Here is a 27,699-nt window from a genome sequence, read left to right as displayed (position 1 = left end):
AATGAAGTAGGTTGTAGTTGTGGGAAGTGAAAAAAGGGAAGGGACACAGTGCCCAGGTCCTGTTAGGAGGCATTTACTGTCTTGTGAATATTGTTCTCTCTTAACTAGTTCACACAGCAGGGGTTAACTGTGTGGCATTCCATCCCTCTGGCAACTACCTCATCACTGCTTCTTCTGATGGGACCATGAAGATTTTGGATGTTTTAGAAGGAAGACTTATTTACACCCTCCATGGACACAAGGTATGTACAAGAATCCTGCTTACACTGACTTCTTGAGAGATTCAGAGAATGCTTTGGGTTGGAAGGGACCTCAAAGGGTCATCCAGTTTCAAACCCCTGCCATGGGCAGGGCCACCTTCTGCTGGACCAGGCTGCTTGGACCAGTGACACTCCTGCCATTGCCTTGTGCCTTGCAGATCAGCTTGGGTGGGGAGCAAAATGCTGTGCTTGTGCACTTGTGGCAAGGGGCATTCAGAGAATCATGGCATTGTGTGGGTTGGAAAAGACCTCTAAGGTCATCCAGTCCAACCATCAACCCAACACCACTGTGGCCATTAAACCATGTCCCCAGGTGTCAGGGCCACAGGTTTCTTGGTGCCTCCACCACCTCTCTGGGCAACCTGTTCCAATCCCTGACCACCCTTGCAGCAAAGAAATGCCTCCTAAAGAAATGCCAACAAAGGTATTGAGAGTCCAGAAGTGTCTGTCCCTGTGCCTCACAAGACAATGGCTGCAGCAGCAGCACAGTTTAACTCTGTCCTGATTTGCTTTTCCCTTTCAGGGACCTGTGCTTTCTGTGGCTTTTTCCAGAAGTGGTGAGAAATTTGCCTCAGGTGGAGCAGATGCCAAGGTCTGTGGTCTTCTCTCTTTGATTGTCTTGAAGTTCTGTGAGATGCTGTGGCACAGCAGTGTGCTCATTGCAGTATGCTGACATCCACCCTGGGTAGAGGTTGTGGCCTTGCTTCTCTCCAGCCTACTCCATCATGCAGCATTTTTCTCTTCTGTTAAGGCCAGGGAGCCTCTTCCAACCCCTGACCACTCTTGCAGCAAGGAAATTGTTCCTCATCTCCAACCTAACCCTCCCCTGGTACCATTTCAGGCCAGTTCCTCTCCTATCACCTGACACTAGGGAGAGGAGACCAAGCCCCACCTCACTGCAGCCTCCTCTCAGGGAGCTGTAGAGAGCAATGAGGTCTCCCTCAGCCTCCTCTTCCCCACACTGAACACCCCCAGCTCCCTCAGCTGCTCCCCAGCCCTGCTCTCCAGACCCTTCCCCAGCTTTGTTGCCCTTCCAAATGCCAACACACCCTGGCATTTCTTGTCCTTCTGCAAGGCTCCTTTGCATTTGGGGCCCCCTGAGTGACAGACCTGTTCAGTGTGACCATGGCCTGCCCCAGGTGACCCTGCTCTGGCAGGGGGTAGGACTGGATGTACTCAGCACTGGTCAGGCCACACCTGGAGTCCTGTGTCCAGTTCTGGGCTTCTCAGTTTAGGGAAGATGTTGAGCTGCTGGAAGGTGTCCAGAGAAGGGCAACAAAGCTGGGGAGGGGTCTGGAGCACAGCCCTGGGAGGAGAGGCTGAGGGAGCTGGGGTTGCTTAGCCTGGAGAAGAGGAGGCTCAGGGGAGACCTTCTTGCTCTCTCCAACTCCCTGAAGGGAGGTTGTAGCCAGGAGGGGGTTGGTCTCTTCTCCCAGGCAAGCAGCACCTCAACAAGAGGACACAGTCTCAAGCTGTGCCAGGGGAGGTTCAGGCTGGAGGTGAGGAGAAAGTTCTTTCCAGCAAGAGATTGGCCATTGGGATGTGCTGCCCAGGGAGGTGGTGGAGTCCCCATCACTGGAGGTGTGTAAAAAGGGATTGGATGTGGCACTTGGAGCCATGGTTTAGTTGTCAGGAGGTGTTAGGTACTAGGTTGGACTGGATGATCTCTGAGGTCTTTTCCAACCTTATTGATTCTGTGATTCTAGAGGTCCCTTCCAACCACCAACATTCTGTTTCTATGTCTCTGCCTTTCTCCTGCTCTCTCTGCTGGCCCATGTGGGATCATGGAGAGAGTGCAAAAACCTGCAGGATGGCTTAGCCAGCTTCACCAGGAAGTGCTTTCTTAGGTCAATATTTAATTAAAGCAGTCACAGGAGTTCCAGTCCCCAGGCCTGGGCTTTATTTACCTGTCAAGGGCATGGTTTTATCAGCTGAACCTTTCCCCTTGTGACCCTTCTGGTGGGACAGGGCACTTGGTTTCACTTCTAATCACTGGGTGGTAACTACCTGTGCAGGTGTCTTTAGTAGTCACTTTATTCCTCACTGGAGGAATTTCTCAGAGGGGAGAGGAGGAGGATCACTTCCCTTGACCTGTTGGCCACCTGTGGTGGCTGCAGGCTAATTCTGATGCTGTGATCAATTAGTATCAGAGAATGATAGATTGGTAGGGGTTGGAAGGGACCTCTGGAGATCATCCAATCCAACCCCCCCTGCCAAAGCAGGATCACCCAGGGCAGGTCACAGAGGAACACATCCAGCTGGGTTTGGAAAGTCTCTAGAGAGGGAAACTTCACAACCCCTCTGGGCAGCCTGCTCCAGGGCTCCAGCAGCCTCTCAACAAAGAAGTTTCTCCTCCTCTTGAGGTGGAACTTCCTGGGTTCCAGCTTGTGTCCATTACCTCTTATCCTGTCACAGGACACCACTGAAAGAGCCTGGCCTCTGCTTCTTGACCCTCACCCTTAAGGTATTTGCAAACACTGCTCAGATCTCCTCTCAGCCTTCTCTTCTCCAGGCTAAGCAGCCCCAGGGCTCTCAGCCTTTCCTCCTCACACAGATGTTGCTGTCCCTTGTATCCTTGTAGCCTCCATTGGACCCTCTCCAGTAGTTCCCTGTCCCTCTATGAACTGGGGAGGCCAAAACTGGACACAGTACTCTAGATCTGGTCCCACCAGGGCAAAGTAGAGGTACAGGAGAACCTCCCAGGACCTGCTGGCCTCAATCTTCTGAACACAGGATGCCATTGGCCTTCTTGGCCACAAGGGCACGTTGCCATCCCATGGAGCACTTCCTGTCCACCAGGACTCCAAGGTCCTTCTCCATGGAGCTGCATTGATAAGACTTCACTGAGCAGTTAAGTGCTGAGCACTGAAGGAGCTCCAGGTAGTGAGTGCTGTGCTGGCTGCTTGCAGGTGTTACTGTGGAAAACAAACTTTGACTCATTTGATTATAAAGAAGTTCTTAAGCATCACATGAGAAGAACACAGACTGATGATCCTCCTCATCTTCTGGATATGTACCCAAGGGCACCTCCTCTCCAGGGGGATGGAAAGGCTGAGCCAGTTCAGGTGAGTGCAGAGAGCCTTTTCTTTTGTGGTCTGCTGGGGTTTAGACTGCTTGGGGGGTGGCTGGGGGAGGGGGGTTGGCTTGGCACTGGGCTTTGTTTGGGCTGCTTTGAGGGCCTGTTTGGGGTTGGGGCATTCTGGGGGTTGCCTTTGGTTTCTTTTTTTCTTCCTCTTCTGAGGTGATTGAGAAGCTCTGGAAAACCATTGTTGAGTTGACACTGAAGGAAACACCTCAGGACATTTCCTTTGTGTGCTTTCAGTATTGCTAGTGGTTGAAGGTCAGGGAATGATTTATCTCCCAACCTAATAGTTGCTGCTTTGTTTTTTTCTCCATGGCTGTAGCATTTGTGACAATTCAAAGGCTTCTGGCTCCATGAGTAGTGAAAAGGGCTCTGGAGCTTTGCCATTCATCCTAAGGAAGTTTTGGCCTCTTGGGGCATCTTTGAGTTTGCAAGCAGCAGGTTTAACCCACGCTGAAATTTTACTGCAGGATCCCAAAAGAAACTCATTCCATTTGCTGAGCCCTGGTGCTGCATTTCCTGTGCCCAGGCAGTTCCTTTTCATCTCCTCTAATTAACTTCTCACCTACCAGAGACCTCTGGAAAGCAGATGGAAGGCAGAAAGAAGCTTCCTTTCAAAACACAGCACTGAGTTTTGAACATATTGAGATGTGGAGAGGATGAAAAGCTACTTCTTCAGCTTCATCCTAGCCTTTGCAGTGCCAGCTGGTTGTGTGCTCTTAGCTGAAGGGGATCCAACTTGACTCTAGGTGGCAGAATAGAAATAGAAATAAGAGGCTGTGACTTGCTTGGCTTGAAGGCTCCAGCAGAGCCCAGTGCTCAGCTAAACTGGGAGCTAAAGTTCTCTTAGTGTGGTTGGAGAGGCTGTTCAGAGTGAGCTCCATCACTTTCCTACTTTGTGAGGAAGTTCAGGCTTTGTTGTTTGTTGTTTTAATTGATTCTTAGCTTTTTGATACACCACCAGAGTCTCACACTGGAAAAGTAGAGGGTGGGGGGGTTTCTTTTTAAGATTGGGTATCATCAGGCTTAGAATAGGCTGGAGGTGAGGAGGAAATTCTTTCCAGTGAGGGTGGGGAGACTCTGGCACAGGTTGCCCAGGGGGGCTGTGGCTGTCCCCTCCCTGGAGGTGTTCAAGGCCAGGCTGGATGAGGCTTTAAGCAACCTGGGCTGGTGGGAGGTGTCCCTGCCCATGGCAGGGGGCTTGGAACTGGATGAGCTTTGAGGTCCCTTCCAGCCCAACCTTTTCCAGGATTCTTTGTTTTGCCAAGTTTTAAAGGCTGTTTCCAATCCTTAATGAATAGCAAGGAGTGCTCTTTCTCTCAGGCCTGTATCTCCACTGGAGCTGAGCCAAGCCTGCATTAATTCTTTGTTGAACAGGTTGACCCTACCCTTGATGTGACTGCTACACAAACACTTGACCCACCTGTCATAGAGCTTAGAGCCTCCTCATCCTTCAGTGCTCAGGTGAGTAGCCAAAAAAGACAGTTTGAACTGAGGAGTTCTGGGAAATGTGACCTGTCTGTCTCAATAGCATCTGTTTTCTCTTTAGAACATTTCTGGCTGCTCAGAATGGAGGTGAGGAGGAAATTCTTTCCAGGGAGGCTGGTGAGACCCTGGCACAGGCTGTGGACATCCCCTCTCGGGAGGTGTTCAAGGCCTCCAGCAGCCTGGGCTGGTGGGAGGTGGCCCTGCCCATGGTGAGGGGGTTGGAGCTGGATGATCTTTCAGGTCCCTTCTATGATTCTATGAACCTTAACTCCTCACTTGCAGCTTTCCTGCACAGTTCCCCAGTGGAACCAGAAGAGGGTGTGAGAGCAAAGCTTCCACGCTGCCAGCAGCGGGAACTGAAATTCAGGAGTGATTTTAACAACGTGCTTAGCAGAAATGCTAATTAGAAGCCCATGCTAATTATAACTAAGTATTGCTGTTCACATGTGTGCCTGATTCTCATACACTGCTCTGAGCCCTGCAAACAATGGGAAACCTAAAGATAAAACTCCCAAAGTGAATCATGGAAGGGTTTGGGTTGGAAGGGACCTGGAAGAACATCCAGTTTCAACCCCACTGCCATGGGCAGGGACAGCTTCCACCAGCCCAGCTTGCTCAAGGCCTCATCCAGCCTGGCTTTGAACACCTCCAGGGAGGTGGCATCCACAGCCTCCCAAGCTCCCTGGGCAAGCTGTCCCCCCAGTGCCTCCCCACCCTCACTGGAAATGAATGGGTTTAAGAGCTTTCATTTTTCTCCTTTTAAGGCATGGAGTTCTCTGAGAAAGGGGGAATGGAAAAAAAAATAAGGGGGGTGGGGGGCAGAAGCACCACATTTTGAGGCAGAATCCTAGGATTAGATCCTCCTAGTATCAGCTTTTCATATGACACTGGTATGGCATGTGGGAGGAAAAGGAAGGCAGCGCTTGAACGCTGGTGTCGTAGGAGGAGAAATATGCTCTCCTGCTCTGGAATCTCAGTAACACCCTGTTCTGCAATTAGGGGGAAAGGAGAGTTTCTCTTCTGGCTTTCAATCTCTCCCTATAAAGGCATAAACTGTACCCTGAGCAGCTTTAAGCATAACCAGAACTCGTGTGGCTGAAGGGTTAACAGGTCGGGATGGATAGGTGTGGGCCGCCAAGGGGAGCAGGGGGAGTGCCTCTCCTCTGGGGCTCAGGATGGGTGTTAGGAAATGCTTCTGCACTGAAAGGGTTGGCAAATGTTGGAGTGGTCTGCCCAGGGCTGTGCTGGAGTCACCATCCCTGGAGGTGTTCAAGCACAATGTGGACCTGGTGCTTGGGGCCATGGTTTAGTGTTGACCTTGCAGTGCTGGGTCAGAGGTTGGACTGGGTGAGCTTGAAGGGCTCTTCCAACCAAAAACATGCTGGGATTCTGAGGACAGGCTGAGAGAGGTTTTCCAGCCTGGAGAAGAGAGGTCTTTGGGGAGAGCTCATTGCTGCATTGCAGTATCTGAAGTTGACCTACAGGCAGGCTGGGGAGGGACTGTTCAGAAGGGCCTGTGGGGATGGGATGAGGGGCAGTGGTTTGGAACTGGAGCAGGGGAGATGTAGGCTGGACATCAGGAGGAAGCTCTGCACAATGAGGGTGGTGAAATACTGGAACAGGTTGCCCTGGGATGTAGTTTAGGCTCCATCCATGGAGGCATTCAGGATCAGACTTGATGTGGCCCTGGGCAGCCTGCTCTAATTGGAGGTGTCCCTGCTGACTGCAAGGGGGTGGGCCAAGATGACCTTTGAGGGTCCCTTGCAGCTCAATGCAATCATAGGAGTAGGCTGAGCCACTAGAGAAGACATCCTCAGGGGGATTGGAGATCCACACAAACCCCTCTGGTGTGTTCAGTGACTGCCAGAATTCCCAGTGCTACTCAGGCAGACTCCCAGTGATCTCCAGCTACTCCAGGAGCTAAGGGAAAGTGTTCATCCCTCCTTCAGCTGTTGGAATGGTCCTGCTGCTGCTGGTGGTGGTGTTGGTGGTGCTCATTTCTCCTCTCTAGCTCCCCAAAGGCTCTGCTCTTCTCTCCCCCTTTCTTCCTCCCGTGTCTAGCAGTTTCTCATTGCCTGGATTTTCACAGCTATTGGAAAGGGGGAAAAGCTGGGAATCTTGCTTCCCTGTGGGACTTTTTGCTCCTGTTTCATGCTGTGATTTGATTATTTATTTTTTCCCCTTCACTGTTGAGTTCAGAGGGAGGTTGGGTTGGTGGGGTTGGATTTGCCAGGCTGCTAGGAAACGCCTCGGTCACCTCCGGTCCCTGATAAGCTTGCTGGGAACACAGGAAAGTTGATGGTGTCTTGGGTAGGGCTTCTGTTGGTGGAGGGCTTTTTTTGCTTGTTTTTTTTATTACTGACAGCAGCAAAAAAATAAATCACTGTAGAGGCTGTGAAATGTTCCATCACCTGACCTTGCTCGTGTAAACAGGATCTGGAGGAAGCACAGCAGCGTGTACTGTAGTCTGGAAGTCACGACGGCAGCGCTGGCTGGGAGGTGCTTGCTGTTCTTTCCTCTTCCAGTGCCACCTCACACTGAAAACAGGAGCAGGAGCCATTGTTCCTGTACAGTAGGAGTGCTGCAAAGGGGTTTCAGCACTAAAGGAGCAGAAGTGGTGTGACTGGTTAGGATGGAAGGTGCTCCTTGTTGTTGTCCAGGGGTACCGCAGTGATTAGAATACCCCAGGAGAAGGCTCTGGGGAGAGCTCAGAGCAGCCTTCCAGTGCCTGGAGGGGCCTACAAGACAGCTGTGGAGGGACTGTCCACAAGGGCTTGTAGTGACAGGATGAGGGGCAACAGGCTTTGAGCTGGAAGAGGGCAGATTTAGGCTGGAGATTAGGAAGAAATTCTTTGCAGTGAGGGTGGTGAGACCCTGGCACAGGTTGCCCAGGGAGGCTGTGGATGTCCCCTCCCTCGAGGCCAGGTTGGATGAGCCCTGAGCTCATAGTGCCTGACTCTTAGACAAGGTTCATGGAATCCTTGAGCAGCCTGGGCTAGTGGAAGGTGTCCCTGCCCATGGCAGTGGGGCTGGAGCTGGCTGATCTTTAAGGTCCCTTCCAACCCAACCCCGTCTCTGTGAATGCTTTCCAGGTGGCTCCCTGGCTGTGTGCTGTTCCCTTCGCAAATCAGCACATTTCTGGGAATCAGAGGGCTGGAAGTTCCAGGGTTTATTTCTGAGATTGCCACTTCCTGAGATAGCCTACTTGTACACTCTGACCTTGGCCGGCTGAGCAGTGTTTTTCCACCCCCACCCCACCCGTCTGGGGCTGGGATTCTCAGGCTGGCTGCCGAGCTCTCCCAGCTGATTCCGCGGCACGCCGAAAATGCTCGCCAGCCGGCAGCCCACACAGCCGGCAGCAAACTGCTTCCTTCCTCTTCCTGGGGAAGAGTAACATCCTCTGAGAAGAAAACTCTCCCCTGAGGAATGCAGCAACCAGCAGCAAGCCTTTCACACAGGAAATTACTGCTGCAGCCCTGGCAGAGAAGCGTTTCTGTCGCTTGGGCTGTCAGTCTGTAACGAGCTTCCTGCTGACCTAGGTGATGATTTACTACTGATCTCAATGCCATTTGTGAGATATTTAGCTTAATGAAAGTTAATGAAGTTAGCATCCAGCAGCTCTCTGGCTCTCTATAATGCCTGTTCTCATCCTTTTTCACGGAGGAGCACCAGTCTGGCACTTTTTAGTGCTCACAGGACTCAAATAATTCTGAGCTTGCACGTTTCGAGGGCCTGGGAGTCAAGGGAAGCTCACAGTGCCCTCCTGTTTAGACAGGCTTCATGGAATCATAGAGGTGTTTGGGTTGGGAAAGCTCTCTAAGGTCATCAAGTTCAGACATCAGTCCAACACCACCATGGCCATCAAACCATCTCCCCAAGTGCTGTGGCCACACACTCCTTGAGCACCTCCAGGGATGGAGACTCCACCACCTCCCTGGGCAGCCTGTGCCAGTCCCTGACTGAAATTGTTCCTCCTCCCCAACCTAACCCTCCCCTGCCACAATTCCAGGCCATTTCCTCTCCTATCACCTGATCCTAGGGAGAAGATACCAATCCCCACCTCACTGCAACCTCCTTTCAGGGAGTTGTAGAGAGCAATGAGGTCTCCCCTTAGCCTCCTCCACACCAGCTCCCTCAGCTGCTCCTCCCCAGCCCTGTTCTCCAGACCCTTCCCCAGCTCTGTTGCCCTTCTCTGGGCCTGCTCCAGCAACTCAATGTCTGAAATTCTTGATGTCCTCCTTCCTTCCTTCCTTCATTATCTGTCACAGGTGTAGCATTTTCCTACCAAAGGCCTTGCTCAGCTGCTGAGGCTCACTCTTCCTCTCTTACATAGTAAAATGTGGCTTTTATTTTTGCCTGGCTATCATCAGGGGATTTCAGTTGCAAGCTGTGAAATACTGAGCACATTTCTCCCCCCCTCCCCAATAGTAGCATCTGGCTCTTTGGCAAGGCCTTCAAGCAATTGTGCTGGCTCTGCTGGATTTAACTTTGGGCTCTACTACACTCTCAGTTTCTTCTCACCTCCTGATACTTTCTTTTCTAGCAGTCAAAGCTGCTAGGTCTCATCTAACAAGAGAGGTTTTCACTGTGAAGCCTCTTTGTGGACACTCTGCAGGTGCAGCTTTGTCATCAGAGAGGAGTCCATGAGTTTAGAAGCATGTCCTGTGTGGATGTGTGTGGGCTGGTAGAAGATCTTCTGTGTCCTTCTACAAAAGGCTGTGGGCTGTGTATGTTGATGCAGGAAGGTTCTGCAGCACAGCCACCACTCCACTGGTTCTCCTCCCAGCCTTGTAGAGCAGCAGGGGAGGTTCAGGCAGGATGTTAGGAAGAAATTCTTCCCAGCAAGAGAAATTAAATTGGTCATTGGGATGTGCTGCCCAGGGAGGTGATGGAGTCACCATCCCTGGAGGTGTTTAGGAAGAGCCTGGATGAGGCACTTGGTGCCATGGTTGAGTTGATGAGATGGTGCTGGGTGATAGGTTGGACTCAGTGATCTCAAAGCTCTTTTCCAACCTGGTTATTCTGTATTCAGACCTCTGGTCTGTGGGGCACAGGGACTGCAGCTCTGCTCAGCTTTCTACAGGGTTTAGAAGGAGGTTACTTGTGTCCTTCAACCCTTCTTGTCCAGAGCTGTCTTTTTGGGTGGTTGTCAGCAGCAATATTTTGTCCATTCTTACTGAATCACAGGATGTTAGGGGTTGAAAGGGACCTCTGGAGATCATCCAGTCCATCCCCCTGCCAGGGTCACCCAGGGCAGGTCACACAGGAATGTGTCCAGGTGGGTTTTGAAAGTCTCCAGAGAAGGAGACTCCACAACCCCTCTGGGCAGCCTGCTCCAGGGCTCCAGCAGCCTCACACCAATGAAGTTTCTCCTCCTGTTGAGGTGGAGCTTCCTGGGTTCCAGTTTATGTCCATTGCCCTTTATCCTATCACAGGACACCAGTGGAAAGAGCCTGGCCCCTGCTTGACACCAACCCTTCAGATGTTTGTAGACATTGCTCAGATCCCCTCTCAGCCTTCTCTTCTCCAGGCTGAGCAGCCCCAGGGCTCTCAGCCCTTCCTCATCACACAGATGTTGCAGTCCCTTCAGCATCCTCACAGCCTCTACTGGGCACTCTCCAGTGTATCCCTGTCCCTCTTTGAACTGAGGAGCTGAGAACTGGACACAGTGCTCCAGATGTGGCCTGCCCAGGGCACAGAAGAGGGGCAGGAGAGCCTCCCTTGACCTGCTGGCCACACTCTTCTGAATGCCCCCCAGGATGCCATTGGCCTTCTTGGCCATGAGGTCACATTGCTGTCCCGTGGAGAGCTTCTTGTTCAGCAGTTCTCTGAGGTCCTTCTCCATGGGGCTGCTTTCCAGCAGGTCACCCCCTCACGTGTGCTGGTGCCTGGGGTTGTTCTCTACACCAGATGCTGTCAGCCCATCCCTGTGATTTCCAGTGCCCCAGGGAGGCAGGAATTGCAGGTCTGCTGAGGTGGGAGCCTTTGGTCTTTGAGCTGTCAGAGCTCAGTGCCCTACTCATGACTAATTATTTGGAGTTGTTTTACTCACTGCCTCAGAAATGTTGTAGCACCAGGAGGCAAAGCTCCCAAGGGTTCCAGATTTCAAGGTTTCTTTGGGGGATAAAAAACCAGGCAGATTTTGGAGCCAATTGTGGTGATTCATTGCAGAGCTTACCAACAGGACTGGCTTCAGCTAAGCCTGGTTTAATGAGAACAGCAGGCAGAGCTGCCTGGGGAAGCTGTCCTTTGCATTTCCTGAATTCAAAGCTCTGAGATGATTGAAGACCAAGAAATAGCAACTGGGGCACAGACATTTCTGCTTCCAAATGGTAGCTGCCCTTGGGGATTTTCTTCTTTCCCCCCTTGGGGATTTTCTTCCTTCCTTTCCCCTTTGTGGATTTTTTCCCTTCCTTTCCCCCATGTGGATTTTCTTCCTTCCTTTCCCCTTTGTGGATTTTCTTCCTTCCTTTCCCCCTTTGTAGATTTTCTTCCTTCCTTTCCCCTTTGTGGATTTTCTTCCTTCCTTTCCCCCCTTGTGGATTTTTTTCCTCCCTTTCCCCCTTGTAGATTCTTTCCCTTCCTTTCCCCCATGTGGATTTTCTTCCTTCCTTTCCCCTTTGTGGATTTTCTTCCTTCCTTTCCCCCTTTGTGGATTTTCTTCCTTCCTTTCCCCTTTGTGGATTTTCTTCCTTCCTTTCCCCCCTTGGGGATTTTCTTCCTTCCTTTCCCCCTTGGGGATTTTTTGCCTTGCTTTCCCCCTTGTGGATTTTTTTCCTTCCTTTCCCCCTTGTGGATTTTCTTCCTTCCTTTCCCCCCTTGTGGATTTTTTTCCTCCCTTTCCCCCTTGTAGATTTTTTCCCTTCCTTTCCCCCCTTGTGGATTTTTCTTCCCCTCTGTGGAAATTTTCTTTACTTGGATTTTTTTTCCCTGGAGGGGAATTTTTTTTCCCTTGAGCTTTTTTTTTTCATCCCTTGGTGGAAAATTTGAACTGGAGCCTTGGTTTTTTTTCCCTTGAGGAATGTGTTTGGTTTGGGGTTTTTTGTTTGTTTGTTTTTACTTGCTGGAAATGTTTTCCTGGAGGAATTATCTTCTTTTCCTTGAGGATTTTTCTTGTGGGAATGGTTTGGGGTTTTGATGACTTGTTGGTTCCCCCCCCCGTAACTATGACAGCTCAGGCGTCTTTTATATATGGATGCACTTTACTCAGGTCCTATTCTTACACCTCACAAACCTCAGTGTTTAAGGTGCAGCTTCACCAGTGCCCTGTACAGGGATGTGATCACTTCCCTGGCCCTGCTGCCCACACCATTCCTGATCCAAGCCAGCTGGGGTGGTTCAACCTGGAGAAGAGAAGGCCCCAAGGAGACTGGGGAGGGGTCTGGAGCACAGCCCTGGGAGGAGAGGCTGAGGGAGCTGGGGTTGCTTAGCCTGGAGAAGAGGAGGCTCAGGGGAGACCTTCTTGCTCTCTCCAACTCCCTGAAGGGAGGTTGTAGCCAGCTGGGGGTTGGTCTCTTCTCCCAGGCAACCAGCACCAGAACAAGAGCACACAGTCTCAGGCTGTGCCAGGGGAAGTTTAGGCTGGAGGTGAGGAGACAGTTCTTCCCAGCAAGAGAGATTGGCCATTGGAATGTGCTGCCCAGGGAGGTGGTGGAGTCACCACCCCTGGAGGTGTTTAGGAAGAGCCTGGATGAGGCACTTGGTGCCATGGTTTAGTTGATCAGATGGTGCTGGGTGAGAGGTTGGACTCAATGACCTCTAAAGTCTTTTCCAACCTGGTTAATTCTGTTCTATTCTGTTCTGTTCTGTTCTATGCCTTTCAGTACTTCAAGAGGCCAGTCAGAAAGCTGGGGACAGACTTTATTAGCAGGGCCTGTTGTGACAGGCCAAGGGCTGATGGTTTGAACTGGAAGAGGGAGGTTCAGGCTGGGGAGGAGCAAGGCATTCTTTACACTGAAGCACTCACACAGGCTGTGCCCAGGGGGGTAGTAGACATTCCAGGTCAGGTTGGATGTGGCTCTGGGCAACCTGCTGTAGTTGAAGGTGTCCCTGCTGACTGCAGGGGGCTTGGACAAGATGACCTTTGAAGGTGCCTTCCACCTAACCTGTTCCTATGATTTCTGTATTCAAGGATGATGTCAGCAGTGCAGATCTGCAGTGTCCTCCTCCTCCAGATTTGACAACCAGCTCTAAAAGGGAGTCAAAGGATGAGAGCAAATCAACTCTGCATGATGTGGACAAGCAAACAGACATCTCCCCCTCCTTGAGCAAGGCTTTGGAGCACATTGTGGAGCAGCTGGATATTTTAACTCTGGTGAGTATGAGGCAACAGCTGAGATGTGCAGTGGAAAGGGCTGGGGCTGTCAGTGGGCAAATAAAAGCAGGGACCAGGTTCTGGAATCACAACATTGAAGCCTGTGGGGTGGTTCTGAATAGGTTTTGTATAGAGGAGACCTCATTGCTCTCTGCAACTCACTGAAAAGAGGCTGCAGTGAGGTGGGGCTTGGTCTCTTCTCCCTGCACCAGGTGATAGGATGAGAGGAAATGGCCTGAAATTGTGCCAGGGGAGGGTTAGGTTGGAGAGGAGGAGAAAAGCCTTTGCTGCAGGAGTGGTCAGGGACTGGCAGAGGCTGCCCAGGGAGGTGGTGGAGTCCCCAGCCCTGGAGGTGCTCAAGGAGTGTGTGGCCATGGGGGACAGGGTTAATGGCCATGGTGGTGTGGGACTGGGTGACCTCAGAGAGCTTTTCCAACCCAAACAATTCCATCACTGTTTGATCATTTCCTTTGGAGAACACCTTTAATTTCCCATTTCCCCCTCCCCAGCCTCATTTTGGGGATGCTGTAGAAGCTTCTGATAGATTTTTTTGGCAGCCATCACTTGAGGTCACCCACTGATGGCTGGGCTTCTCTTGCTGACCTCTGGAGGTCCCTTCCAACCCTTAACATCCTGTGATCTGGATGCAGCTTTGCTGTAGCATTCCAGAGGAATTCATCTACCCTCTCACTTAGTTATTTCCCTTCCCTTTGCCCACAGAGAAGACACAAACCAGACAATCTCCACAGACACAAAGCTGTTAGGATTGTAAAGTGCAGTTGTGGAACAGCTAAGGAAAAGCTCTTTCATAGTATCAGTGTCACAGTATCAGGGTTGGAAGGGACCACAAGGGTCATCCAGTTCCAACCCCCCTGCCATGGGCAGGGACACCCCACACTAGATCAGCCTGGCCACAGCCTCATCCAGCCTGGGCTCAAACACCTCCAGGGACAGGGCCCCAACCACCTCCCTGGACAACCCATTCCAGGGCTTCACCACTCTCATGGGGAAGAACTTCCTCCCCACTTCCAGCTTCATTCCATTCCCCCTAGTCCTGTCACTGCCTGAGATCCTGAGCAGTCCCTCCCCAGCCCTCCTGTAGGCCCCCTTCAGATCCTGGAAGGCCACAATTAGGTCACCTCGGAGCCTTCTCTTCTCCAGACTGAACAGCCCCAACTCCTTCAGTCTGTCCTCATAGGAGAGGTGCTCCAGCCCTCTGCTCATCCTCCTGGCCCTGCTCTGGACACCTTCCAGCACCTCCACATCCCTCTTGCAATAGGGGCTCCAGAAATGGAGGCAGGACTCCAGGTGGGGTCTCCCCAGAGCTGAGCAGAGGGGGAGAATCACCTCCCTTGCCCTGCTGGCCACACTTCTCCTGCTGCAGCCCAGGATCTGATTGGCTTTGCAGGCTGCAAGTGCACACTGAGAGCTCCTGGTGAGCTTCTCCTCCCCCAGCACCCCCAAGTCTCTCTCCTCAGGGCTGCTTTCCAGCCAGTCCCTGCCCAGCCTGGATTTGTGCCTGGGGTTGCCTCCACCCAGCTGCAGGACCCTGCCCTTGGTCTGGTTGAACCTCCTGAGGTTGGCTTGTGCCCAGCTCTGCAGCCTGTCCAGCTCCCTCTGGATGGATCCCTTCCCTCCAGCCTGTCTGCTGCACCACACAGCTTGGTGTCATCAGCAACCCTGCTGAGGGGGCACTCCATAAGCATTTGTGGGTATTAGTATTTTCCCTCTTTTCTGTGAAATTTGACATATTTCCCCACCCCTGCTGCCCATTTTTGGCCTTGTTGTGTGTGAGGGAGGGGCAGGAGGGAATTGCAATCCCTTCTCTTCTTCATGCAGACTGTTTCCATCCTGGAACAACGTTTGACACTGACTGAAGACAAACTGAAAGAGTGCTTAGAAAACCAGCAGAAACTGCTGCTGCAGGGGAGGCAGGAGGAGTAGAAGAGGCAAAGAAGGACCTGCACCTCCACAGAGAAGCAGGAAATGTCATTCCACTCTGCTGCAACCAGGAGGAAACCCAACCCAGTCCTCCTCTTCTAGCAAGCTGCTGCAGTGGGAAGGGAAGGGAAAAAGTCACCAAATGAGTACTTTGTGCAGCAGGGGTAGCAGGCAGGTGGCTTGGGTTTGTAGCTAATAAAGTGGGTAAAATGAAGAGTTCTCTAGGATCATTGCCTCTGAGCCTGGCTGGGGGGGGGGCTCTGGAGCTCAGCCTGGCAGGAATGGAGCTCTGGAGCTCAGTCTTGGAGTGGAGAGACACCTCTGGAGCTCAGCCTGGCAGGGATGGGGGAGTTCTGGAGCTCAGTCTTGGGGTGGGAAGAGAGCTCTGGAGCCCAGCCTGGCAGTGGGGACCTCTGGAGCCCAGCCTGGCAGAGGGGGGGCTCTGGAGCTCAGCCTTGTGGGTGTGGGCTCTGGAGCTCAGCCTGGCAGAGGGGGGGCTCTGGAGCTCAGCCTTGTGGGTATGGGTTCTGGAGCTCAGCCTGGCAGAGGGGGGGCTCTGGAGCTCAGCCTTGTGGGTGTGGGTTCTGGAGCTCAGCCTTGTGGGTGTGGGTTCTGGAGCTCAGCCTGGCAGAGGGGGGGCTCTGGAGCTCAGCTTTGTGGGTGTGGGTTCTGGAGCTCAGCCTGGCAAGCTGCCTGTTGTTAGATGAAGAGCACTGCAGGTGTTTAACTCAGGTAAGGATTGTGTGACTCATTCTCTTGACTCGAAGGCAACTTTACTCAAGCACCTAAATTGAGTACAACCTTGTGTGGTCCTGACCCCAAGAGTGAATGAGGTTTTCTTTGTCCCTTTACACACTCTCAAATACTTTGCCCCAAAAGCAGTGGCAGTTCCTCTCTCTCTTCTATACACTGAGTGATGGTTGCAAGAGGATGGAATGTCAAGGCTCAGGGGAGACCTTCTTGCTCTCTACAACTCCCTGAAGGGAGCTTGTAGCCAGGTGGGGGTTGGTCTCTTCTCCTAGGCAACCAGCACCAGAACAAGAGGACACAGTCTCTAGCTGTGCCAGGGGAAGTTTAGGCTGGAGGTGAGGAGAAAGTTCTTCCCAGAAAGAGTAATTAGCCATTGGAATGTGCTGCCCAGGGAGGTGGTGGAGTCACCATCCCTGGAGGTGTCCAAAAAGGCTTGGATGTGGCACTTGGAGCCATGGTTTAGCTGTCAGGAGGTGTTAGGCATTAGGTCATACGTTGGACTCGATGATCTCTGAGGTCTTTTCCAACCTGGTTGCTTCTATGAGTTGGGAGTGGCAAGTGTGAAAATGAGGTTGGTGAACCTTGGAAACCATAAGTGCTGCATGAACTCAGCTGCAAGTCTGAGGCAGCTGAGCACTGGCACAGGTTGCCCAGGGAGGCTGGGGTGTCCCCTGCCTGGAGGGGTTCAAGGCCAGGCTGGATGAAGCCTTGGGCAGCCTGGGCCGGTGGGAGGGGTCCCTGCCCACGGCAGGGGCATTGGAACTGGCTGAGCTTTAGTGTCCCTTCCAACCCAAAGCATTCCATGGACCTCTGGCCGTGCTGTCCCATGGAGGTTTGTCTCTGCGTGTTTCTCTCTGCCGAGCCTGTTCCCTTTGCTGTGGTTTCCTTGCCCCGGCACAGCACAAGAAGTGCTCTGCTGAGCCCAGGGGAGCGGGGCCCCGGCTGCGCTTGCGGGGCCGCAGCTTTATGTGAGCTGTTTACCTTGTGAGGCTTTGCAGGGCTCGGAACTTCTGCACTCTTTGCCCCCGACGGTTCATGAATATGTATGCGCCCGGCGGCGGCAGGAGCAGGCTGTGGTTGTCAGAGAGCCCCTCGGGGACTCCTTGCCTCGCACGCTTGGGAGGCGCAGCACAATGGAAGCCTTTTCTTTGTGGGAAAATGGGTTAATGACTTGCCAAAAGGCAGATGTTAATTGGGAGGAGCGCACACAAGTCCTTCCCTTTGCAACCTGCAAGGGTTGCGTTCGTTAGGGCTCGCCTCCAAGAGCAGGTGCGGCTCGGCTCGGCGCGGCTCGGCGCGGCTCGGCTCGGCTCGGCTCGGCTCGGCTCGGCTCGGCGCGGCTCGGCTCAGCCCTGGTGAGCCCAGCAGCAATAAAAGGCGAGAAAGGAGTTTATAAAGTGGGCAGCGAGCAAGGAGCTGCATTTATGACCTGTTGCAGAACATACTCACACCTCAGTGTGATGCTTACCTGTAACCATCATCATCATCATCATCACAGGGTCACCAAGGTTGGAAGAGACCTCAAAGATCTTCCAGTCCAAGCTGTCACCACAGACCTCATGACTAAACCATGGCACCAAGTGCCATGTCCAATCCCTTCTTGAACACCTCCAGGGATGGGGACTCCACCACCTCCCTGGGCAGCACATTCCCGTCATCATCACCCTGTGAGAGCAACAGGGGAGAGGGTTGAACCTGATGGTCTTGCAGGTCTGGATCAGGAGTAGTCTGGCCAGCAGGAGCAGGGAAGTGATGGTGCCCCTGTGCTCAGCACTGGTGAGGCCACAGCTTTGGTGCTGGGTTCAGTTTTAGTCCCTCTCAGTCCAAGAAGGACATGGAGGGGCTGGAGGGTGTCCAGAGAAGGGCAACAAAGCTGGAGGAAGGGTCTGGAGAGCAGGGCTGGGGAGGAGCAGCTGAGGGAGCTGGGGGTGTTCAGTGTGGAGAAGAGGAGGCTGAGGGAGAGCTCCTTGCTCTCTACAGCTCCCTGAGAGGAGGCTGCAGCGAGGTGGGGGTTGGACTCTTCTCCCTGTATCAGGTGATAGGATGAGAGGAAATGGCCTGGAATTGTGGCAGGGGAGGGTTGGGTTGGAGGTGAGGAAAAATGTCTTTGCTGCAAGAGTGGCCAGGGGTTGGCAGAGGCTGCCCAGGGAGGTGGTGGAGTCCCCATCCCTGGAGGGGTTCCAGAACCCTGTGGCCATGGCACCTGGGGCCATGGTTTGATGGCCATGGTGGGGTTGGGTTGCTGGTTGGACTGGGTGAATCTCTGAGCTCTTTTCCAGCCCAAACAATTCCATGATTCCCTGGCCAACAGCATCCCTCCATGCTGTTTGTTACCCATCTGCTGAACCTCTTGGGTAAGTTGGAGTGGTGCTCTGTCAGGCCTGGCTCAAATGAGGCTGTCACAACTTCCCTAATGAACCTCTGCCTGCCTCTCAAGAATGCAGCTATTTATAGGCGAGGTCCCTGCTGCCTGGGCTGCAGGAGCTGCACAAAAGCTCTGTGTGTTCCAGCGCTGAGGCTGCAGGGAGACGTCAGCGCCGATGGAAGCCACTCGGTGGGGTTGCAGGCAACCTGCTGGGCTCTGCCTGATTGCACTCAGCTGCTCTGCTGAAGAGTTTAGTGGCATCTGAGTAACATTCCCAACATTTGCTTCCAAGGGAAGGCAGGTCCCTGAGAGGCATGAGAATCCTCAGACTAAGAGGTAAGCCAAGCTTGTGCTCCCCAGGGCAGTACTTCACAGAATCCCAGAATGGTTTGGGTTGGAAGGCACCTTAATGATCATCTGGTTCCAACTTCTGTGAAGAAATTGGTCCTCATATCCAACCTGAGCCTCCTCTGGGGCACTTCTGAGGCTGTTTCTTCTTGTCCTGTCACTTGTTGCATGTGAGGAGAGACCAACCCCCACCTCACTGCAACCTCCTCTCTGAATACAGAATTAACCAGGTTGGAAAAGAGCTTTGAGATCACTGAGTCCAACCTATCACCCAACACCACCTACTCAACTAAACCATGGCACCAAGTGCCTCATCCAGGCTCTTCTTAAACACCTCCAGGGATGGGGACTCCACCACCTCCCTGGGCAGCACATTCCAATGGCCAATCTCTCTCTCTGTCCTAGAGAACAATAAGGTCTCCCCTCAGCCTCCTCTTCTCCAGGCTGAACACCTCCAGTTCCCTCAGCTGCTCCTCCCCAGCCCTGTTCTCCAGACCCTTCCCCAGCTTTGTTGCCCTTCTCTGGACCTGCTTCGGCCTCCCAATGTCCTTCTTGAAGTGAAGAGCCCCAAACTGAACCCAGGATTCCAGGTACAGCCTCACCAGTGCCCAGCACAGGGGCATGATCTCTTCCCTCCTCCTGCTGGCCACACCATTGCTGATCCAAGCCAGGAGGCTGGTTGCCTTCTTGGCCACCTGAGCACACTGCTGGCTCATCTTCAGCTGCTGCCAACCAGCAGCCCCAAGTTCATTTCTGCCAGGCAGCTTTCCAGCCACTCTGCCCCACGCCTGGTGCGTTGCGCTGGGTTGTGGTGACCCAGGTGCAGGACCTGGCCCTTGGCTCCTGCATGGCTTTTGGGCACCCATGCAGCAGAGGGGATGCTCCTGCAGACACTCCCTCAGTCACCCAGCTCTGGACTCTCCCACAGTACAGCAGACTTCTTGCTGGCCGTGGGCACAGTGAACCCTTCCCAAATCAAAGCAGAGCTCCTGGTGACGCCAATCTTGTCCCAGCCCCGAGCCAGGATGCAGCCAGGGCGTCTGCTGGGGGCCAGGGCTGCAGGACATCCTGCCCAATGTACCTAGGCACCAGTGCAGACACAGCCAGGGGCATTAGTCATCCTCAGATCACACACAGCCAGGAGGACTTTGCTGACTCAAGAGGAAGTCGCTGGCTGGAAGCAGAGGGACTGCTCACATGATTCAAGTTCCAGGCTGAAAATGTCCTCATCTTCTGCACTCTGTACACAGAACTGGGGGAAGGAGGGAGGGAGGGAGGGGGCAAAGAAATCAGATTGGAAGAGCAGCTGTGGCTCTTTTCTTTCAAAGGTACAAGGAATAGAAATAGAATTCACAGAATTGTTGGGGTTAGAAAAGAAATCCAAGATCACTGAGTCCAGCCCTCAACCCAGCACCACCCTGGCCTTCAAACCATGTCCCAGAGTGCCATGGCCACAGGTTTCCTGAGCACCTCCAGGGATGGGGACTCCAATCTTCCCTGGGCAGCCTCTGCCAGTCCCTGAGCAGTCCTGCAGGAAAGACATTTTTCCTCCTCTCCAACCTAACCCTCCCCTGGCACAGTTTCAGGCCATTTCCTCTCCTCTTATCACCTGAGATGAGGGAGAAGAGCCCAGCCCCCCCCTCACTGCAGTCTCCTTTTGGGGAGCTGCGGAGAGCAGTGAGGTCTCCCTCAGCCTCCTCAGCCCAGGCTGAACACCCCCAGCTCCCTCCCCTGCTCCTCCCCAGCCCTGTTCTCCAGACCCTTCCCCAGCTTGGTTGCCCTTCTCTGGCCATGCTCCAGCATCTCAAAGTCCTTCTTGGAGTGAGTGGCCCAGAACTGAAGCCAGTAGAATCTGGTGGGTCTCTGCAGCCAGTGGAAGTGGAGAGGCTGGTTTAAATGGGGGCCTTGCTCCTTATTGCACAGCTAGCTGAATTAAAGCCTACAACTTCTTGCTCTGCCACTCAGAGTATGAGTGACTAAGTGCCCAATTTGTATGGAGACCTTATCCTGCAGCCCTTGGGATGCTCCTCTGGAGGAGATGCTACAATGAGACAGGTTTCCATCCTTGTGTCTATTAAAGCCCTCCAGGGATGGTGAATCTCCCACCTCCCTGGGCTGCCTGCTGCAGAGCTTGAGAACCCTTTGGGTGAAGAAATTGTTCCTAAGGTCCAACCTGAACCTCCCCTGGCACACCCTGAGGCTGTTTGCTCTTGCCCTGTCACTTGTTGCATGTGAGCAGAGACCAAACCCCCGCCTGGCTCCGACCTCCTTCGCGGCAGCTGCAGCTGTACCAGGCAAGGTTAGCTATGCCACACCCCACTGCTTCTGCTTTTTCAATGCCTTTATGAGGGGAGGCTGATGGCATCAGGAGCACTGCCTGGGAGGCTTCCAGCAGCCCAGGTTTTTGTCAGAGGAGGCTGAGTTGTCGTCAGCAAAGTGTTTTGCAGCAGCTCCTCTGTTCGGATGAACTTCCGATGAGGCACAGGCAGGTTTCCATCACAAGCCTGCCTGACTTCCTGCCAGCTCTTGCCTGGCAGCTCTCCAGGCCCCAGTGGCTCCAGGATGGCTCTGGACTGAACCTGGGATTCTTCCTGACTTCCTCTTTCCCTTTTTAATTTTTTTCCTCTTTAATTTTCAGTGGGAGGGAAAAGGTCTTGGGAGCAGCACAGCCTGGCCCTGCGGCCGGCTCCTGAGCGGGCAGGGTTACGTGTTCGGATCATCAAGGAATCAGAGAGTGGTTTGGGTTGGCAAAGAGCTCAGAGATCATCCACTCCAGCCCTCAACCCAACCCCACCATGGCCACCCAACCCTGGCCCCAAGTGCCATGACCACAGGGTTCTAGAACACCTCCAGGGCTGGGGACTCCACCACCTCCCTGGGCAGCCTGTGCCACCCCCTGACCACTCCTGCAGCAATTGTTCCTCATCTCCAGCCTACCCCTCCCCTGGCACAGTTTCAGGCCATTTCCTCTCCTATCACCTGATCCTAGGGAGATGAGACCAATGCCCACCTCACTGCAGCCTCCTCTCAGGGAGCTGTAGAGAGCAGTGAGGTCTCCCTCAGCCTCCTCTTCTCCACACTAACCAGCCCCAGCTCCCTCAGCTGCTCTTTGTACCATGAGAGGACAGCCCTGAACCCATTCTACTGAATAATTAGATTATTGACAATTAAGTTACTGCTAATTAGGTTGGATGGTGTCCCCCAACACACCCCACCACCTCTGCCCCCTCCTGCACTAGCACTTGGTGCTGCCTTTATCATCCTTCCTACTTCAGCCCCTTCTGGTCAGCTGGGACAAACAGGTGGGGACCATCTGGCTTCTCACATTGGCACAGGAGGTCACAGAATATCTTTGGCTGGAGGAGACCTTCAAGATACCCAGTCCAGCCTTTGACCCAGCACTGCAAGGTCACAGGATTGTCAGGGTTGGAAGGGACCTCAAGGCTCAGCCAGTTCCAACCCCCTGCTATGGGCAGGGACCCCTCACACTACAGCAGGCTGCCCAGAGCCAGGTCCACACGATGTTGAGACACCTCCTGGGCTGGTGACTCCACCACTGCCCTGGGCAGACCATTCCAACGTTTGGGAAGCCAAAAGCTTCCCCTGGAGTTGTGCCCAGGTGAAGAATCAGTCCCTGGTGGATGCTACAGGTCCTCACTGGCTCCAGTTCCAGCCCTTCTCCCTCACAAGAGCTAAGGAGCTGTGCAGAGGCAGGTCTGCAGGCTGTGCCTCTGGCTCCAGGGAAGCTCAGGCCTTTGCTTAATCTTCTCTGGCTTTATTTTTTTACCCTCTTTTCTTTTCCCCCTCCCATCCTTTCACCCTGAAAAAAACCCTAATGTTTTGCAGCCTACAATTAGTGCACTTGGCTGAGGCCTTGTTGGGCATATCAGGAAGCCTTCTGGATCACTCCTGGGTGGAGTTTCCCAAAAGCATCAGTTTGGGATTAGTTACATAAACAATGGGGCCTGCCAAGCCCTGGATTGTGTGAGGCAGCCTCCAAACCTTGTGCCTCCTTGCAGCTCTCCCTCCTGGGCTCCCTCACACAATGGAGACACAGAACCACAGAAGCATTCAGGCTGGAAAGGACCCTGAGGAGCACCCAGTCCAACCCAGAGCCCTGCTCTGCAGAACCACAGAGACATTCAGGCTGGAAAGGACCCTGAGGAGCACCCAGTCCAACCCAGAGCCCTGCTCTGCAGAACCACAGAAGCATTCAGGCTGGAAAGGACCCTCAGGAGCACCAAGCCCAACCCAGAGCCCTGCTCTGCAGAATCACAGAGACATTCAGGTTGGAAAGGACCTCAGGAGCACCCAGCCCAATCCAGAACCCTGCCCTATTCACCCCTAACCCACATCCCCAAGCACCACCTTTAAACACACCCAGGGTTGGTGACTCCACCACCTCCCTGGGCAGCACATTCCAATCCCTGACCACTCTTGCTGGGGAAAAAAATTCTCCCTAATGTCCAGGCTCCAGAGTCACACAGCAAAAGATGGCAGCAGGCAGAAGCCCAGCAGGAGTTAGGAGGACCAGTGAGGTGCTGGAGGGAGAGCAGAGAAGGGCAAGCAAGCTGATGAATGGCCTTGCACACAAGTTCAAGGAGCAGCTGAGGCAGCTGGGGATGTTTAGTGTGGAGGAGGTTGAGGGGAGAGCTCCTTGCTCTCTACAGCTCCCTGAGAGGAGGCTGCAGTGAGGTGGAGCTTGGTCTCTTCTCACATGCAACAAGGGACAGGGCAAGAGGAACAGCCTCAAGCTGTGCCAAGGGAGGCTCAGGTTGGCTGTTAGGATAAGCACTTCACTGGAGGGATTGAAAAGCCACATGGCTGTGGTGCTGCTGGAGGTGGTTTAGGGGCAGTGGCTGGGCAGCAGTGCTGGGGTTGTGAGCTCTGGGTGAGCAGCTGGACTTGCTCTCAAAGGTCTCTTCCAACCTCAACTGTTCTATGCTTCTATGATGGCTCTCCAGGCATGAGAAGCTCTGTGCCTGGGCAGGGTGGCAAGCTCTGCACAGCATCATCAGGCAGCCTGCAAGGTTTGACTTCCCCCTGCTGAGAAGGCTTTCCCCTGAGCCCTATCTGTTGCATCCCAGTTTGCTTCCCCCCAGAGCCCCCGGGCTGGTGTGCAGTGCCTGGCTGCACGGCAGAGGGAGGAGGGGGCTGGCTTTGGGCTGCATGCTGAGGGTTTGGAGCAGCAGCCTCAGGTAGGTGCAGAGGGAGGAGGGGGCTGGCTTTGGGCTGCATGCTGAGGGTTTGGAGCAGCAGCCTCAGGTAGGTGCAGAGAGAGGAGAAAGGAAACCTGCTCACTGAAGTAGAAATTCCCACAGCCTGTTGTCAAACCTATTTGTTCACTGGTGTGGAAAAGGGAAGCTGAGGGGCAGGGAAATGAATTTGAATGCATTTTAATTGAGGTTAGGGGCATGTGGTGTGGAGCCATTTGTTTGCCTCTTCCTGCTCTGCACTGGGGCTCTGAGACCTTCACACACTTGCCTTTCTTTGTCATCGTGTCAAAAGAGGAGACAGCAAGCAGCTTCCTTCTCCACCCCCTCTGTGGGGCCATGCTAGCAGCTCTCACTGACCCTGGCCCAAAACTGAGCACAGTACTCCAAGTGTGGCCTCAGCAGTGCCACACTGAAAGGGTAAAACACAGAGGGAAGCATTCAGCAGGCAAGAAGACCTCCTGCCTTCAACAGGCATGGAGCAGGAGACACAGCAGCCAAGGTGATGCCTCCCCAGTGCCACTTGCAAGAAGGGAGGCAAGCTGCAAAGGTCTGCAGGGCACTTAGGAGGCTGGAAAATGCCTTGGAGTCAGGGGGGTAGTGAACAGAGGAGAGGAAAGCATCCTGGGCTGGCTATGAGAGGCTGGAGGGATCTAGAGGGCTGGAGAGGATGTTGGTGTGGCAAATCAGCCTGCCAGCAGCCAGCTGATTGCAAAAAAATGCAGAAGGATGCACTCAGCATTGGGAAATGGAATAGGAAGGGCAAGAGCCATGGCACAGAGCTCAGAAGAGCCTGGTGAGAGACCTGGCAGAACACTTTGCTCAGGCAGCAGAGCAGGCAGCCTCCCTGGCAGCTCCTCAGTTCTGCCTTGCACAGCTCTCAGGCACAGCTCCTCACTTCCCTCTGAAGGCTCTTCCCTTGCCTCTTCCTCTTGACACAGAAGAGTGGTCAGGGACTGGCACAGGCTGCCCAGGGAGGTGGTGGAGTCCCCATGCCTGGAGGGGGTCAGGAACCCTGTGGCCATGGCACTTGGGGAGATGGTTTAGTGGCCATGGAGGGGTTGGGTTGCTGGTTGGAGTGGATGATCTTGGAGCTCTTTTCCAAGCCAAGCAATTCCCTGATTCTGTAAGAGCTGCAGAGTGGGCCTGTGCTGACAGCACTGCTGTGCCCTGTGTCTTGCTTGGGGCTGTTGCTGTCTGTCTTCTGGCATCCCTCAGCTCTCAACCAAGAATCCAAACCACTCCCCTAACTCCTCAGGCTCCAGGTTTTGGGGGTTGCAACTCTCTCTCCTTGACATAGAAGAGTGGTCAGGGGTTGGAAGAGGCTGCCCAGGGAGGTGGTGGAGTCCCCATCCCTGGAGGTGTTCAAGAAACCTGTGGCCAGGGCAGTTTGGGAGATAGTTCAATGGCCAAGGTGGATTTAGCTTGAAGATTGGAGTTGAGGATCTTGGAGGTCTCCTACAGCTGAAATAATTCTGTGGTTTTCAGGTTGCAGAAGCAGATTAAGCAGCTCCAAGGTTCTGTTGATTGTTGTTGTTGTTTTAATTGAACTTCTCACTGCTCCTTGGAGGACCTTGCTCCGTTCCAGCAGCAGTAAGGGATGGATTCAGAGAGGAAGAAGGGGGGTGGTGATGTCCATGGGATCACATGCACACAACTCACCAGCAGCTGGAGACTTAGGTTGCATTTTTACAGTTTGGGGAAGAGGAGGCTGAGGGCAGACCTCATTGCTCTCCCTACAGCTCCCTGAGAGGAGGTTGCAGTGAGGTTGGGCTTGGTCTCTTTCCCCTAGGTGATAAAACACCTCCCCTGTGAGGACAGACTGAGAGAGCTGGGGCTGTCCAGTCTGGAGAAGAGAAGGCTCCCAGGAGACCTCCTTGTGGCCTTCCAGGATGCTGATGAGGGAACTGCTGAGGGTGTCAGGGAGTGATAGGGCTGGGGGGGATGGAGCAAAACTAGAAATGGGGAGATTGAGATTGGATGTTAGGAAGAAGTTGCTCCCCATGAGGGTGGTGAGAGCCTGGCACAGGCTGCCCAGGGAGGTGGTGGCAGCCTCACCCCTAGAGGTGTTTGCAGCCAGGCTGGATGTGGCTGTGAGCAACCTGCTGTGGTGTGAGGTGTCCCTGCCCATGGCAGGGGGGTTGGGACTGGCTGAGCCTTGAGGTCCCTTCCAACCCCAACAATTCTATGATTCTATGAGGAAATGGCCTGGACTTGTGGCAGGGGAGGCTTAGGTTGGAGAGGAGGGGAAATTTCTTTGCTGCAGGAGTGGTCAGGGACTGGCAGAGGCTGCCCAGGGAGGTGGTGGAGTCCCCATGCTTGGAGGTGCTCAAGCAATGCGTGGCCATGGCACTTGGGGCCGTGGTGGTGTTGGGTTGAAGGCTGGGCTCAATGGCCTTGACTCTGTGTTGCCCCAAGTCAGCTTCTCAGTGTCCCAGCCCCAGTTTCTCACAGCTGAGTGGTGTTCAAGAGCCCTTCTTGCTCCCAAGTGCTGCAATAACAATCAGGCTGGAGGAAGGGGAAATGAGCAGCACAGGCTGTACCTTCCAGCCAGCAGCTATTGTTAAGAGCACACAGCTCCAGACAGAGTGGCAGCAAGGCATGGGGTGGGAAGCAGGTGGAACCTGCCAGGAACACCAGTCCAGCTGAAGCTGACTTTTCAGTTCACAGAAGGAGCTCCACTTCTCAGCTGCCTCTTTGCCACCAACTGAAAGAAGGTTTACATTCCTCTTGCTCAACGCTTGGAAGGTTAACAAAAGCCCTTCTGGCAAGCCCACAGCTCACTTGCTCTTCTTGTTGGTCATTCAGCTGCAAAGTCATCAATCTTCCTCTCCTCCAGCTCTCTATCACAGTGTTTCACATCCAACAGTTTGCTCTCAGGAAGCACATTTCCAGATCACAGATTCACAGAATGCAGTGGGTTGGAAGGGAGCCTCAAAGGTCATCTTGTCCAACCCCCCCCTGCAGGCAGCAGGGACACCTCCAACTGCATCAGCCCCCCCAGGGCCACAGCAAGTCTGATCTTGAGTGTCTCCAGGGATGGGACCTCAACCACATCCCAGGGCAACCTGTTCCAGTGTTTCACCACCCTCACTGTGCAGAACTTCCTCCTGACATCCAACCTGAGTCTGCCCTGCTCCAGTTTCAAGCCATTGCCCCTGGTCCTGTCCCCACAGCCCCTTTTGAGCAGTCCCTCCACAGCCTGCCTGGAGGCCCCCCTCAGATATTGAAATGCAGCTCTGAGGTCTCCCTGGAGCCTTCTCCAGACTGAACAGCCCCAACTCTCAGCCTGACTTGATGGCAGAGGTGCTCCATCTTTGTGGCCTCCTCTTGATCCACTCAGTCAGGTCCATGTCCTTCTTGTGTTGGGGGTCCCACAGCTGGACACAGGACCCCAGGTGAGGTCTGGGCAGAGCAGTGGCAGAGTCTCCTCCCTCCATCTCTGGCCACACTTCTGATGCAGCCCAGGCTGCCATTAGCCTTCTGGGCTACAAGTGGCCATTGCTGGCTCCTGTCCAGCCTCTCCTCCATTCTCTTCCATGTCCAGGATCATCCAAGGGATGCAGGGCACTGGTGCTTGGCAGGGGAGTCAGCAGAGCATGAGGTGGCCTGCTGCTTTCTGGCCCTTGTGAAGCACTTTCTCCACTTGTCCCTCACATTTCTCCTTACATTTATTGTTCCTCTTTTACCTCAGGACCATTGCTGGGAAAGAAAATCCACTCCTGTCTCCTCTGCCCCTCTCAATTCCAGCTGGACTCTGCCTGGTTTTCTCCAGGATTTAGCTCAACATCCTACCAAAGCCCCAGGAATCTTCTTCCTGACCACCCTCCTCCTCTTCCCCAGCTGCTCTTGCACCACTCAGAGGTGATAATGCTCAGCTCCTGCTAGCTTGGCTTACTTGGCTGGGCTGGAATGATCCTGAACTGGATGGAAACATG

The 27,699-nt window shown here is 53.6% G+C and overlaps 1 protein-coding gene across 3 annotated transcripts in view; it reads left to right on the top strand.

Annotated features, from left to right (window-relative positions):
- POC1B (POC1 centriolar protein B) overlaps positions 1-27,693 on the top strand; it is a 42,617-nt gene extending 14,924 nt beyond the window's left edge. The window contains exons 7-12 of one of the 3 annotated variants that reach the window (XM_068142816.1): positions 109-242; positions 784-852; positions 3,170-3,325; positions 4,720-4,806; positions 12,962-13,144; positions 27,456-27,693. In XM_068142816.1, the coding sequence (XP_067998917.1) occupies positions 109-242; positions 784-852; positions 3,170-3,325; positions 4,720-4,806; positions 12,962-13,144; positions 27,456-27,629 (803 nt within the window). In that variant the 3' untranslated portion in view covers positions 27,630-27,693. Of the gene's footprint in view, positions 1-108; positions 243-783; positions 853-3,169; positions 3,326-4,719; positions 4,807-12,961; positions 13,145-14,983; positions 15,313-27,455 lie in introns of those variants that run through there. The other 2 variants (XM_068142818.1, XM_068142817.1) reach the window with 2 other exon arrangements.
- The last annotated feature ends 6 nt before the right edge of the window (positions 27,694-27,699 follow it).

The sequence above is a fragment of the Melanerpes formicivorus genome, unplaced genomic scaffold, assembly GCF_026170545.1.
Source record: "Melanerpes formicivorus ecotype bairdi unplaced genomic scaffold, bMelFor1.0.p_v2 SCAF_8, whole genome shotgun sequence".
NCBI lineage: Eukaryota > Metazoa > Chordata > Aves > Piciformes > Picidae > Melanerpes > Melanerpes formicivorus.
Note: the sequence above shows the minus strand (reverse complement) of the source record. Positions and strands in the feature narration are given on the sequence as shown.